This window comes from Oncorhynchus nerka, linkage group LG5 (genome assembly GCF_034236695.1).
Source record: "Oncorhynchus nerka isolate Pitt River linkage group LG5, Oner_Uvic_2.0, whole genome shotgun sequence".
Classification (NCBI taxonomy): domain Eukaryota; kingdom Metazoa; phylum Chordata; class Actinopteri; order Salmoniformes; family Salmonidae; genus Oncorhynchus; species Oncorhynchus nerka.
The window spans coordinates 10,291,842-10,305,209 of NC_088400.1; the positions used below are offsets into that span (position 1 = coordinate 10,291,842).

Here is a 13,368-nt window from a genome sequence, read left to right on the forward strand (position 1 = left end):
CGGTTAGAATGTACATTTATAAACTGGGGCCGGTAATGACTATTCTCATTACAACCCCCCTTTTGTCCCTGTTTTCCTGTTGTGAGAGGCATGGTAATGAAAGATCGGTATCTCCAATGTATTCTTTGTCTAAATTGTTCGCAGTGTGTAGGCCTTCCTCAATCCCACCCCCTCTCCTCCTGGGCATTTCCTCCTTCCCAACAGCACATATGTAACTCTTGTCTGTCACTTTTGATGGCCCTTGGTAATGTCCCGATTTCAATATAAAGTAATATGTTTTTTTTCCCACATACACAAGCCTCTCACCTGAGCCGCTATCACCATTCTGTCTGGTCCATTTCTCTCAGCAGTACACCAGGAGCATGATAGAAGTTTGAATGTAATCTCTCTCTCCATGCTCACTCCATATGCGCGGTCTCCGGACTCATGGTACACTCCTGCTGCCCGTACCCAGGTTAATTGGCTCAGACTCATGGCACACTCCTGCTGCCCGTACCCAGGTTAATTGGCTCAGACTCATGGCACACTCCTGCTGCCCATACCCAGGTTAATTGGCTCAGACTCATGGCACACTCCTGCTGCCCGTACCCAGGTTAATGGCTCAGACTCATGGCACACTCCTGCTGTCCGTACCCAGGTTAATTGGCTCAGACTCATGGCACACTCCTGCTGCCCGTACCCAGGTTAATTGGCTCAGACTCACGGCACACTCCTGCTGCCCGTACCCAGGTTAATTGGCTCAGACTCATGGCACACTCCTGCTGCCCGTACCCAGGTCAATGGCTCAGACTCATGGCACACTCCTGCTGTCCGTACCCAGGTTAATTGGCTCAGACTCATGGCACACTCCTGCTGCCCGTACCCAGGTTAATTGGCTCAGACTCATGGCACACTCCTCCTGCCCGTACCCAGGTTAATTGGCTCAGACTCATGGCACACTCCTGCTGCCCGTATCCAGGTTAATGGCCCGTACCCAGGTTAATGGCCCGTACCCAGGTTAATGGCTCAGACTCATGGCACACTCCTGCTGCCCGTACCCAGGTTAATTGGCTTAGACTCATGGCACACTCCTGCTGCCCGTACCCAGGTTAATTGGCTCAGACTCATGGCACACTCCTGCTGCCCGTACCCAGGTTAATTGGCTCAGACTCACGGCACACTCCTGCTGCCCGTACCCAGATTAATTGGCTCAGACTCATGGCACACTCCTGCTGCCTGTACCCAGGTTAATTGGCTCAGACTCACGGCACACTCCTGCTGCCCGTACCCAGGTTAATTGGCTCAGACTCACGGCACACTCCTGCTGCCCGTACCCAGGTTAATTGGCTCAGACTCATGGCACACTCCTGCTGCCCGTACCCAGGTTAATTGGCTCAGACTCATGGCACACTCCTGCTTGCCCGTACCCAGGTTAATTGGCTCAGACTCATGGCACACTCCTGCTGCCCGTACCCAGGTTAATTGGCTCAGACTCACGGCACACTCCTGCTGCCCGTACCCAGGTTAATTGGCTCAGACTCATGGCACACTCCTGCTGCCCGTACCCAGGTTAATGGCTCAGAATCATGGCACACTCCTGCTGCCTGTACCCAGGTTAATGGCTCAGATTGGAGTGTCTAAAGTCACTGTCACATTGAATGCCTTCGTTGCTCTTTCTTCAGCCGGTTAGGGAGGGTTTTGAGTTTCACACACACTGTTTGTGGTCAAATTATTCCCACATGCATTAAGACACGATCGAACATCACCTTCCATGATAACCTCGAGAGGACAGATCAGGAAAAACAGTTTAGTTCAATTAATTTCGGATTCAAGAAATCCAGACAAGCATTGAACTGTATGACAAATTATTACATTCCCAATTTTCTTAAATAACATTATCTCTACGACAAATGTCAAAGAGCATAACAACATGCTGTTACTGTAGAAACAACCATGGTCAAAGTTAGTTCATACTCCCTTATTCTACTGCTGATCTCTCTGAAGAGTTACCAGATCAGAGAATTAGCACCCTAACCCAACAATACAGTAGACCCAATCTGGTGTAATTTGTATCGATACAAAGACACAAAAAAAATGAAATCATCAATTCACATATCACAGTCCATTTGGAGTAACTGTCAACCCATTATTAACATATATTTTTCCTTCTATATGCAGACTGAACAAAATACGTATTTTACCCAAAGACCAGGGCCCCTGGGAACTATTTCCCCTTCGAACACGTGATTCACATCGTGATTCAAAAACATGTTCCATCAAAAATAAACCAATTCGAATAACCAATCAACTCAGAATTACAACTCTTGATAACTCCATAAGGGAACAATGGTATCTCATAAAGTAAAGTAATTGCATAGCCAAATTAAAACCAAGTTGATAAGACCCCACACAAAACAAAAATCCCACAGTATCAACACCACTAACACATACTCATAATCGGTAGTGTGTGTGTGTGTGTGTCAAAAACACACATGAACAGGCCTTATCTGGGAACTCCGTTTCTAATTCAGAACCTTTTACACTCAAAACGGCTGAATATCCCCAACTGCTCCAACGAGAGATAATGAAACCCCCCTCCTCTTCTGGAAAACAAAGAGTACATTTCGTTAGCATTCACTATGCTACATCTTAATCAGCAATCCAGAAGTATTCATTATAAACCGAAGAAGATAATGGTAAATCCACGGTCCATACTCCAATCATGTTTTAAACCACCCCATCCTTTTATGTATTTTTGATTTAGCATGTACTACCCTTAAGACACGGTGACTTATTCTCGCCATGAGTCCAACGATTCACTGGTCTCTTTCCCCCATGATGCTGCATGACCACCACACTACCATGTTCATGAACAAAAAAATGTTACGTTCCTTTTAGGTGTGGTACCCTTATGCTAATTCCTCGTGTACCCCTCCACCTTTTCCTCCATTCTAGAAATCTATTTCAGAGTAAGACGACATAAAATGTAAATCTATCCGTAATAAAATGACAGAATGTCTCATGAGATTAAAAACCTTCCAAGGTTTTCTGAGTTTGCGAGGAGTGTTTGGACCAGATAATGTCAATGGGTTTCCTCTTTAGAATCCATCCCCCTGGTATTTCGACTAGATCCTTCAACCCAATATGCTTTTTCCTGTGGCAAATTTAGCCAATTTCTCACCATAAGGAATCCGCGATATTTGATCCTGGCATCTATTAAAAAGTTGTGTAAGACGTGATCACATAGAAAGTGTAATCTCTATGACCTACTATTGATCGTACCGAGGCCATACACCGCTATGTGGAAGTTTCCTGTCCTGCTACTTTCAGGAGGATTTGTTGTTGCTCTTTTGAAAAAGAGGGGAAAGCTTGGCAGCATTTAGCCCGTATACAGCAGGCAGCATGTTTTCCCGTATACAGCAGGCAGCATGTTTTTCCGTATACAGCAGGCAGCATGTTTTCCATATACAGCAGGCAGCATGTTTTCCCGTATACAGCAGGCAGCATTTAGCCCGTATACAGCAGGCAGCATGTTTTCCATATACAGCAGGCAGCATGTTTCCCGTATACAGCAGGCAGCATGTTTTCCATATACAGCAGGCAGCATGTTTTCCATATACAGCAGGCAGCATGTTTTCCCGTATACAGCAGGCAGCATGTTTTCCGTATACAGCAGGCAGCATGTTTTCCGTATACAGCAGGCAGCATTTAGCCCGTATACAGCAGGCAGCATGTTTCCCGTATACAGCAGGCAGCATGTTTCCCGTATACAGCAGGCAGCATGTTTCCCGTATACAGCAGGCAGCATGTTTTCCATATACAGCAGGCAGCATTTAGCCCGTATACAGCAGGCAGCATGTTTCCCGTATACAGCAGGCAGCATGTTTCCCGTATACAGCAGGCAGCATTTAGCCCGTATACAGCAGGCAGCATGTTTTCCGTATACAGCAGGCAGCATTTAGCCCGTATACAGCAGGCAGCATGTTTCCCGTATACAGCAGGCAGCATTTAGCCCGTATACAACAGGCAGCATGTTTTCCCGTATACAGCAGGCAGCATGTTTCCCGTATACAGCAGGCAGCATGTTTTCCCGTATACAGCAGGCAGCATGTTTTCCCGTATACAGCAGGCAGCATTTAGCCCGTATACAGCAGGCAGCATGTTTTCCGTATACAGCAGGCAGCATGTTTCCCCGTATACAGCAGGCAGCATGTTTCCCCGTATACAGCAGGCAGCATGTTTCCCCGTATACAGCAGGCAGCATGTTTTCCGTATACAGCAGGCAGCATGTTTTCCCGTATACAGCAGGCAGCATGTTTTCCCGTATACAGCAGGCAGCATGTTTCCCGTATACAGCAGGCAGCATGTTTCCCGTATACAGCAGGCAGCATTTAGCCCGTATACAGCAGGCAGCATTTAGCCCGTATACAGCAGGCAGCATTTAGCCCGTATACAGCAGGCAGCATTTAGCCCGTATACAGCAGGCAGCATTTAGCCCGTATACAGCAGGCAGCATTTAGCCCGTATACAGCAGGCAGCATTTAGCCCGTATACAGCAGGCAGCATTTAGCCCGTATACAGCAGGCAGCATTTAGCCCGTATACAGCAGGCAGCATTTAGCCCGTATACAGCAGGCAGCATTTAGCCCGTATACAGCAGGCAGCATTTAGCCCGTATACAGCAGGCAGCATTTAGCCCGTATACAGCAGGCAGCATGTTTTCCCGTATACAGCAGGCAGCATGTTTTCCCCGTATACAGCAGGCAGCATTTAGCCCGTATACAGCAGGCAGCATTTAGCCCGTATACAGCAGGCAGCATTTAGCCCGTATACAGCAGGCAGGAATTTAGCCCGTATACAGCAGGCAGCATGTTTTCCCGTATACAGCAGGCAGCATGTTTTCCCGTATACAGCAGGCAGCATGTTTTCCGTATACAGCAGGCAGCATGTTGCCCGTATACAGCAGGCAGCATTTAGCCCGTATACAGCAGGCAGCATGTTTTCCCGTATACAGCAGGCAGCATGTTTTCCCGTATACAGCAGGCAGCATTTAGCCCGTATACAGCAGGCAGCATGTTTTCCGTATACAGCAGGCAGCATGTTTCCCCGTATACAGCAGGCAGCATGTTTCCCCGTATACAGCAGGCAGCATGTTTCCCCGTATACAGCAGGCAGCATGTTTTCCGTATACAGCAGGCAGCATGTTTTCCCGTATACAGCAGGCAGCATGTTTCCCGTATACAGCAGGCAGCATTTAGCCCGTATACAGCAGGCAGCATTTAGCCCGTATACAGCAGGCAGCATTTAGCCCGTATACAGCAGGCAGCATTTAGCCCGTATACAGCAGGCAGCATTTAGCCCGTATACAGCAGGCAGCATTTAGCCCGTATACAGCAGGCAGCATTTAGCCCGTATACAGCAGGCAGCATGTTTTCCGTATACAGCAGGCAGCATGTTTTCCGTATACAGCAGGCAGCATGTTTTCCCCGTATACAGCAGGCAGCATTTAGCCCGTATACAGCAGGCAGCATTTAGCCCGTATACAGCAGGCAGCATTTAGCCCGTATACAGCAGGCAGCATTTAGCCCGTATACAGCAGGCAGCATTTAGCCCGTATACAGCAGGCAGCATGTTTTCCCGTATACAGCAGGCAGCATGTTTTCCCGTATACAGCAGGCAGCATGTTTTCCCGTATACAGCAGGCAGCATGTTTTCCCGTATACAGCAGGCAGCATGTTTTCCGTATACAGCAGGCAGCATGTTTTCCGTATACAGCAGGCAGCATGTTGCCCGTATACAGCAGGCAGCATTTAGCCCGTATACAGCAGGCAGCATGTTTTCCCGTATACAGCAGGCAGCATGTTTTCCCGTATACAGCAGGCAGCATTTAGCCCGTATACAGCAGGCAGCATGTTTTCCGTATACAGCAGGCAGCATGTTTTCCGTATACAGCAGGCAGCATGTTTCCCCGTATACAGCAGGCAGCATGTTTCCCCGTATACAGCAGGCAGCATGTTTCCCCGTATACAGCAGGCAGCATGTTTCCCCGTATACAGCAGGCAGCATGTTTTCCGTATACAGCAGGCAGCATGTTTTCCCGTATACAGCAGGCAGCATGTTTCCCGTATACAGCAGGCAGCATTTAGCCCGTATACAGCAGGCAGCATTTAGCCCGTATACAGCAGGCAGCATTTAGCCCGCAGGGCATTTAGCAGCAGGCAGCATTTAGCCCGTATACAGCAGGCAGCATTTAGCCCGTGATACAGCAGGCAGCATTTAGCCCGTATACAGCAGGCAGCATTTAGCCCGTATACAGCAGGCAGCATTTAGCCCGTATACAGCAGGCAGCATGTTTTCCGTATACAGCAGGCAGCATGTTTTCCCCGTATACAGCAGGCAGCATTTAGCCCGTATACAGCAGGCAGCATTTAGCCCGTATACAGCAGGCAGCATTTAGCCCGTATACAGCAGGCAGCATTTAGCCCGTATACAGCAGGCAGCATTTAGCCCGTATACAGCAGGCAGCATGTTTTCCCGTATACAGCAGGCAGCATGTTTTCCCGTATACAGCAGGCAGCATGTTTTCCCGTATACAGCAGGCAGCATGTTTTCCCGTATACAGCAGGCAGCATGTTGCCCGTATACAGCAGGCAGCATTTAGCCCGTATACAGCAGGCAGCATGTTTTCCCGTATACAGCAGGCAGCATTTAGCCCGTATACAGCAGGCAGCATTTAGCCCGTATACAGCAGGCAGCATGTTTTCCGTATACAGCAGGCAGCATGTTTTCCCCGTATACAGCAGGCAGCATTTAGCCCGTATACAGCAGGCAGCATTTAGCCCGTATACAGCAGGCAGCATGTTTTCCGTATACAGCAGGCAGCATTTAGCCCGTATACAGCAGGCAGCATTTAGCCCGTAAACAGCAGGCTTCTTTCCTACTTCACACTCCTTGTTCCAATGACCAACAGCCCCACACCTTTGTTTTTTTCTCTACGTTTCGTTGCCTTACCTTGGCCATTGAAACTATAGTTAGTGACTTTCCCTGTGGTCGTATTAACCCCTCGCACATCTGTTAAGTGAGCAGAGTTTTTTTTTTCTACTCATAAAGCATCCTGCTCTATTTCATCCACTAGCCCCTCAATTGCCATTTTTTTAAAAATCAAACCTGCCATCAAAACCGAAGTACAAATGATATCTATGTACTTGCATTTTGAAGCTGAGTACATCTACAAATTAATTTTAATCCGTTATATTCTTCTGTTGATTAAACGCTGACATCAGAACACTTGTATATTGAGCTTGCGATTTCTCATTGACGTCATTGTGCACAACAGCATGTCTGAGTTCTTTGTTTGATTTGAGTTTTGCGTCAACAGGGAAGTGCTGGTCAATTTGACCCAGTTTGCTAAATTTTTCCCATATTCGAGCGAAATTGGTAGAATGCTCTTGCGCTTCTTTCAGCGGCCTCCATGGCTTTATTAAAATCCTCTCGCTCCGCTTCACAGGGATAATCTGGTCCGTCTGTCACCATATCAATAGTTATTATTCCCAAATCTCTCCCGACCGTGTCCAGGGTGTTTAAGATTTCTTCACTCTCGTCTATAAAACCCACCTTCTATTAACTACTTTCTAATGTTGCTCTACCCACTTCCCCAGAGAATAGTTATGGTATTGATACCCACTTCCCCAGAGAATAGTTATGGTATTGATACCCACTTCCCCAGAGAATAGTTATGGTATTGATACCCCCTAACCCAGGGAATAGTTATGGTATTGATAACCACTTCCCCAGAGAATAGTTATGGTATTGATAACCACTTCCCCAGAGAATAGTTATGGTATTGATAACCACTTCCCCAGAGAATAGTTATGGTATTGATACCCACTTCCCCAGAGAATAGTTATGGTATTGATACCCACTTCCCCAGAGAATAGTTATGGTATTGATACCCCCTAACCCAGGGAATAGTTATGGTATTGATAACCACTTCCCCAGAGAATAGTTATGGTATTGATACCCCCTAACCCAGGGAATAGTTATGGTATTGATACCCCCTAACCCAGGGAATAGTTATGGTATTGATACCCACTTCCCCAGAGAATAGTTATGGTATTGATAACCACTTCCCCAGAGAATAGTTATGGTATTGATACCCACTTCCCCAGAGAATAGTTATGATATTTGTGCCTATTAATTGGTAACGGCACTTAATACCTTGTATTAGAACCAATACTACAGTGTCTGTTAATGTATTACTGGAGAATACGGATGACTCAATGTCTTTATTCAAGTGTTGCGCATCAAATATCACTGTTGTTGATAACACACATTACCAGAATGATTCACACTTGTCTTCCTATTTCCACATAATCTGTCATAGGGCATAAACCAACCTCTCTCCTTATTGCTAATGTTCCTACACGAATCTCAAACAGTTTTCGAATATCTTATTGCTTTTCTTTTAACCATGCATGTGGCTTTTCTTCAGAGTTTATAGGTAACCTTCTCATCACTGTCCACATACGCTCTACTGCCTCACTGTCACTGCAGCTGGGATTTCTGTCCCCTTTTACAGATCTCGCAGAGGAAAACCTCCACTTGGGACCTATCCTTAAAGGAACCCACCCTACACCATATATTTACGACCGGTCCTCTCTCAATGGGCCCTACTGAATAAACTCAGGCTTTCTAGATCCGTATCCTATAAGTGTTCAGCCTACGATTCTCATCTCCCCAAGATCTCAAAATGAGTGGAAACAACAGGTGTAGGAACTGTGCCTAGCTTGTTTGTTGCCAGCTCTGGACTTCCTGGTTTGACTATAAATCATGGTGAATCCTGCCGACAACGCCAACCATTAGGTTCTAATTATTAGAGTAAGAACTCAACGGACACTGTGAAAGCTTAAACCAAGTTTATTCTTCCCAAAGGATCGAACTTCTGAAGCGACAAAAACATGTTTAAAATAGTGGTGGTATTTGTACCCCACTTTGGGTGAAGTCTCCTTCTTCTCGCTAAACATTATCTTTATTGCTAGGCAGGAAACTAAGTGATTTGGGCAATAACATTTTCCTTCCCCCTTAATATGACAGGACCTCCACCCCCTTCATCACTAATCCATGACTCTCTCTCCCCTTATCAATGCCTGCCACATGTGATCGCTCAGTACATTCCAAGCTTAATTGCAACCACCATATACCTTCCTCCTACAGATAACCATTAGCCTCTGGTGTAGTCCCTCGGCTATGGCACCCCTCAGGTCTCTATTATAACTAATGATTCATAACATTTAAAGTTCAGACATCCCAAAGCCATCACTATCCATCGGTTGCTTGCACCTTGCTGGAAAGGGCGATATGAAGAAAATACCAGATCCAGCAGAGTACAGTTTAGGATGGCATGACGTGAGAGAAGGATACCCTACTAGGTGTTCAATATACTTTGGCATTCTTCCTTCAGGTGGTGGAGGCTTCTAACGGGACAACCATGAACTGCCACAACAACCAGACGGCTGTGACCGTCCCCAGCTTTGACTCCCGTCTCTACATGTTGTGTCTCCTGCCAGCCGTTATACTCCTGGTGTTCACCCGCAACCTGAAGTACCTGGCCCCACTCTCTCTGGCAGCCAACCTGGCCATGTGTACAAGTCTGGTCCTCATCTACTTCTTCTGCTTCACGGTAGGTACTGCAGGGCTGTTTTCTGCTTCATGGTAGGTACTGTCTTCTGCTTCATGGTAGGTACTGCAGGGCTGCATCTTCTGCTTCATGGTAGGTACTGCAGGACTGTTTTCTGCTTCATGGTAGGTACTGTCTTCTGCTTCATGGTAGGTACTGCAGGGCTGTATTCTGCTTCATGGTAGGTACTGCAGGACTGTCTTCTGCTTCATGGTAGGTACTGCAGGACTGCATCTTCTGCTTCATGGTAGGTACTGTACTGCAGGACTGTCTTCTGCTTCACGGTAGGTACTGCAGGACTGTCTTCTGCTTCACGGTAGGTACTGCAGGGCTGTTTTCTGGGGGGAGGTACTAACATAAACTTGTCCGAATAAGAAACGCAACTTTTCATTGCTAAATGTTTTCTGTTGCAAAACATTTTGGTACAGTTTGCTACAGTGTGCACTAATGAATACACTCCAGTCCCATGACACGTGTTACATTCCCTAGCAAGAAACCCCCCCAAAATGTTGTCAAACAGAAGGGGGAACTAACAAATAATCACTAACAACAACCAAAACGAAACTGGTGGGGTTTTAGGAGGGGTTCTGAAAAACACTCATTAAGTTGTCTACTGAAAGTTGACTTGCAACAACTGGGACCTAAAAGACACCCACCATGAGCACCCACTAAAAATTTGCCCAAGAAGAGGCAAGTGCAATTAAAACCAACACCAAACTTCGACAGGAAGGAGACCACAAAGTTGAGCAGAACAGGGGAAAATCAGATTTTGTTTTTGTTTGTTAGAAATCAAAATGGGGAGAGCCAACTAAAGGTGTTAACCCTCCACATCTCTCCAGACAACTGGAGCACTGGGCCAGCCACTATTAAATATCCCCTGGGCCAGACTCTCTTACATATCCCCTGGGCCAGACACTCTTACATATCCCCTGGGCCAGACACTCTTAAATATCCCCTGGGCCAGACACTCTTACATATCCCCTGGGCCAGACACTCTTACATATCCCCTGGGCCAGACACTCTTACATATCCCCTGGGCCAGACACTATTACATATCCCCTGGGCCAACACACCTTCTGACTAATGAAATGTCAAGCCAGCAAAGGTGTAACACATACTGACTAACGAGGTGACACCAATGTGTTAACGTGATAACCTCTAACCTTGAAAAATAAATGTAAAAGCCTGTAACACACTGGGCCGTTCCCTCAGTCTCAGCTTTAGTTGGTTTATTCATGACGTTGGCACTTAGAGGCTGAATTACAGTAAATACATAACTTACTTGATGCAAAGCTCCAAAACAACATCCATTCTTAACAATGTTATCCATTCTTAACAATGTTATCCATTCTTAACAATGTTATCCATTCTTAACAATGTTATCCGTTCTTAACAATGTTATCCGTTCTTAACAAAACATCCATTCTTAACAAAACGTCCATTCTTAACAATGTTATCCGTTCTTAACAAAACGTCCATTCTTAACAATGTTATCCGTTCTTAACAAAACGTCCATTCTTAACAAAACATCCGTTCTTAACAAAACGTCCATTCTTAACAAAACATCCGTTCTTAACAAAACGTCCATTCTTAACAATGTTATCCGTTCTTAACAAAACGTCCATTCTTAACAATGTTATCCGTTCTTAACAAAACGTCCATTCTTAACAATGTTATCCGTTCTTAACAAAACGTCCATTCTTAACAATGTTATCCGTTCTTAACAAAACGTCCATTCTTAACAATGTTATCCGTTCTTAACAAAACATCCATTCTTAACAAAACATCCATTCTTAACAATGTTATCCATTCTTAACAATGTTATCCATTCTTAACAAAACGTCCATTCTTAACAATGTTATCCGTTCTTAACAAAACGTCCATTCTTAACAAAACATCCATTCTTAACAATGTTATCCATTCTTAACAATGTTATCCATTCTTAACAATGTTATCCATTCTTAACAAAACATCCATTCTTAACAAAACATCCATTCTTAACAAAACATCCATTCTTAACAATGTTATCCGTTCTTAACAATGTTATCCATTCTTAACAATGTTATCCATTCTTAACAATGTTATCCATTCTTAACAAAACATCCATTCTTAACAATGTTCTCCATTCTTAACAATGTTATCCATTCTTAATGGGGGGTCCAATTCAATTTAGACCAGGGCAACTAGGAACTCTGTCATGGTTTTAATTTACAATAGTAGAATACCGAAGGTGCAAATTTCGAAATTTGGTTGTACATCAGCAGTTGTTCTCTTTTTATGCCAGTCACTGATAGTTACTCAGTTAGCCAATGTCAGCTAACATTTTATAGCGAGTCTAGCTGCCAGCTATCTAAACTTTTAAAATAATCCTGGTCAAATTACTGACTGGGGGGCCCAACATCAGATATCATGTTAAAAACTGTACATTGTTCTCTCTGCTCCATGGCCAAATGTTCTCTCTGCTCCATGGCCAAATGTTCTCTCTGCTCCATGGCCAAATGTTCTCTCTGCTCCATGGCTAAATGTTCTCTCTGCTCCATGGCTAAATGTTCTCTCTCTCCTCCATGGCTAAATGTTCTCTCTGCTAAATGTTCTCTCTGCTAAATGTTCTCTCTCCTCCATGGCTAAATGTTCTCTCTCTCCTCCATGGCTAAATGTTCTCTCTCTCCTCCATGGCTAAATGTTCTCTCTGCTAAATGTTCTCTCTGCTCCATGGCTAAATGTACTCTCTGCTCCATGGCTAAATGTACTCTCTGCTCCATGGCTAAATGTTCTCTCTGCTCCATGGCTAAATGTTCTCTCTCTCCTCCATGGCTAAATGTTCTCTCTCTCCTCCATGGCTAAATGTTCTCTCTGCTAAATGGTCTCTCTCCTCCATGGCTAAATGTTCTCTCTCTCCTCCATGGCTAAATGTTCTCTCTGCTCCATGGCTAAATGTTCTCTCTGCTCCATGGCTAAATGTTCTCTCTGCTCCATGGCTAAATGTTCTCTCTGCTCCATGGCTAAATGTTCTCTCTGCTCCATGGCTAAATGTTCTCTCTGCTAAATGTTCTCTCTCCTCCATGGCTAAATGTTCTCTCTGCTCCATGGCTAAATGTTCTCTCTGCTCCATGGCTAAATGTTCTCTCTCTGCTCCATGGCTAAATGTTCTCTCTGCTCCATGGCTAAATGTTCTCTCTGCTAAATGTTCTCTCTGCTCCATGGCTAAATGTTCCCTCTCCTCCATGGCTAAATGTTCCCTCTGCTCCATGGCTAAATGTTCCCTCTGCTCCATGGCTAAATGTTCCCTCTGCTCCATGGCTAAATGTTCCCTCTGCTCCATGGCTAAATGTTCTCTCTGCTCCATGGCTAAATGTTCTCTCTGCTAAATGTTCTCTCTCTCCTCCATGGCTAAATGTTCTCTCTCTCCTCCATGGCTAAATGTTCTCTCTCTCCTCCATGGCTAAATGTTCTCTCTCTCCTCCATGGCTAAATGTTCTCTCTCTCCTCCATGGCTAAATGTTCTCTCTCTCCTCCATGGCTAAATGTTCTCTCTCTCCTCCATGGCTAAATGTTCTCTCTCTCCTCCATGGCTAAATGTTCTCTCTCTGCTCCATGGCTAAATGTTCTCTCTCCTCCATGGCTAAATGTTCTCTCTCTGCTCCATGGCTAAATGTTCTCTCTCTGCTCCATGGCTAAATGTTCTCTCTGCTCCATGGCTAAATGTTCTCTCTG

The 13,368-nt window shown here is 45.3% G+C and overlaps 1 protein-coding gene across 1 annotated transcript in view; it reads left to right on the forward strand.

Annotated features, from left to right (window-relative positions):
* LOC115120910 (proton-coupled amino acid transporter 1-like) overlaps positions 1-13,368 on the forward strand; it is a 100,438-nt gene that overhangs the window by 56,898 nt on the left and 30,172 nt on the right. The window contains exon 8 of the mRNA XM_065018346.1: positions 9,439-9,657. Within this exon, the coding sequence (XP_064874418.1) occupies positions 9,439-9,657 (219 nt within the window). The remainder of the gene's footprint in view (positions 1-9,438; positions 9,658-13,368) is intronic.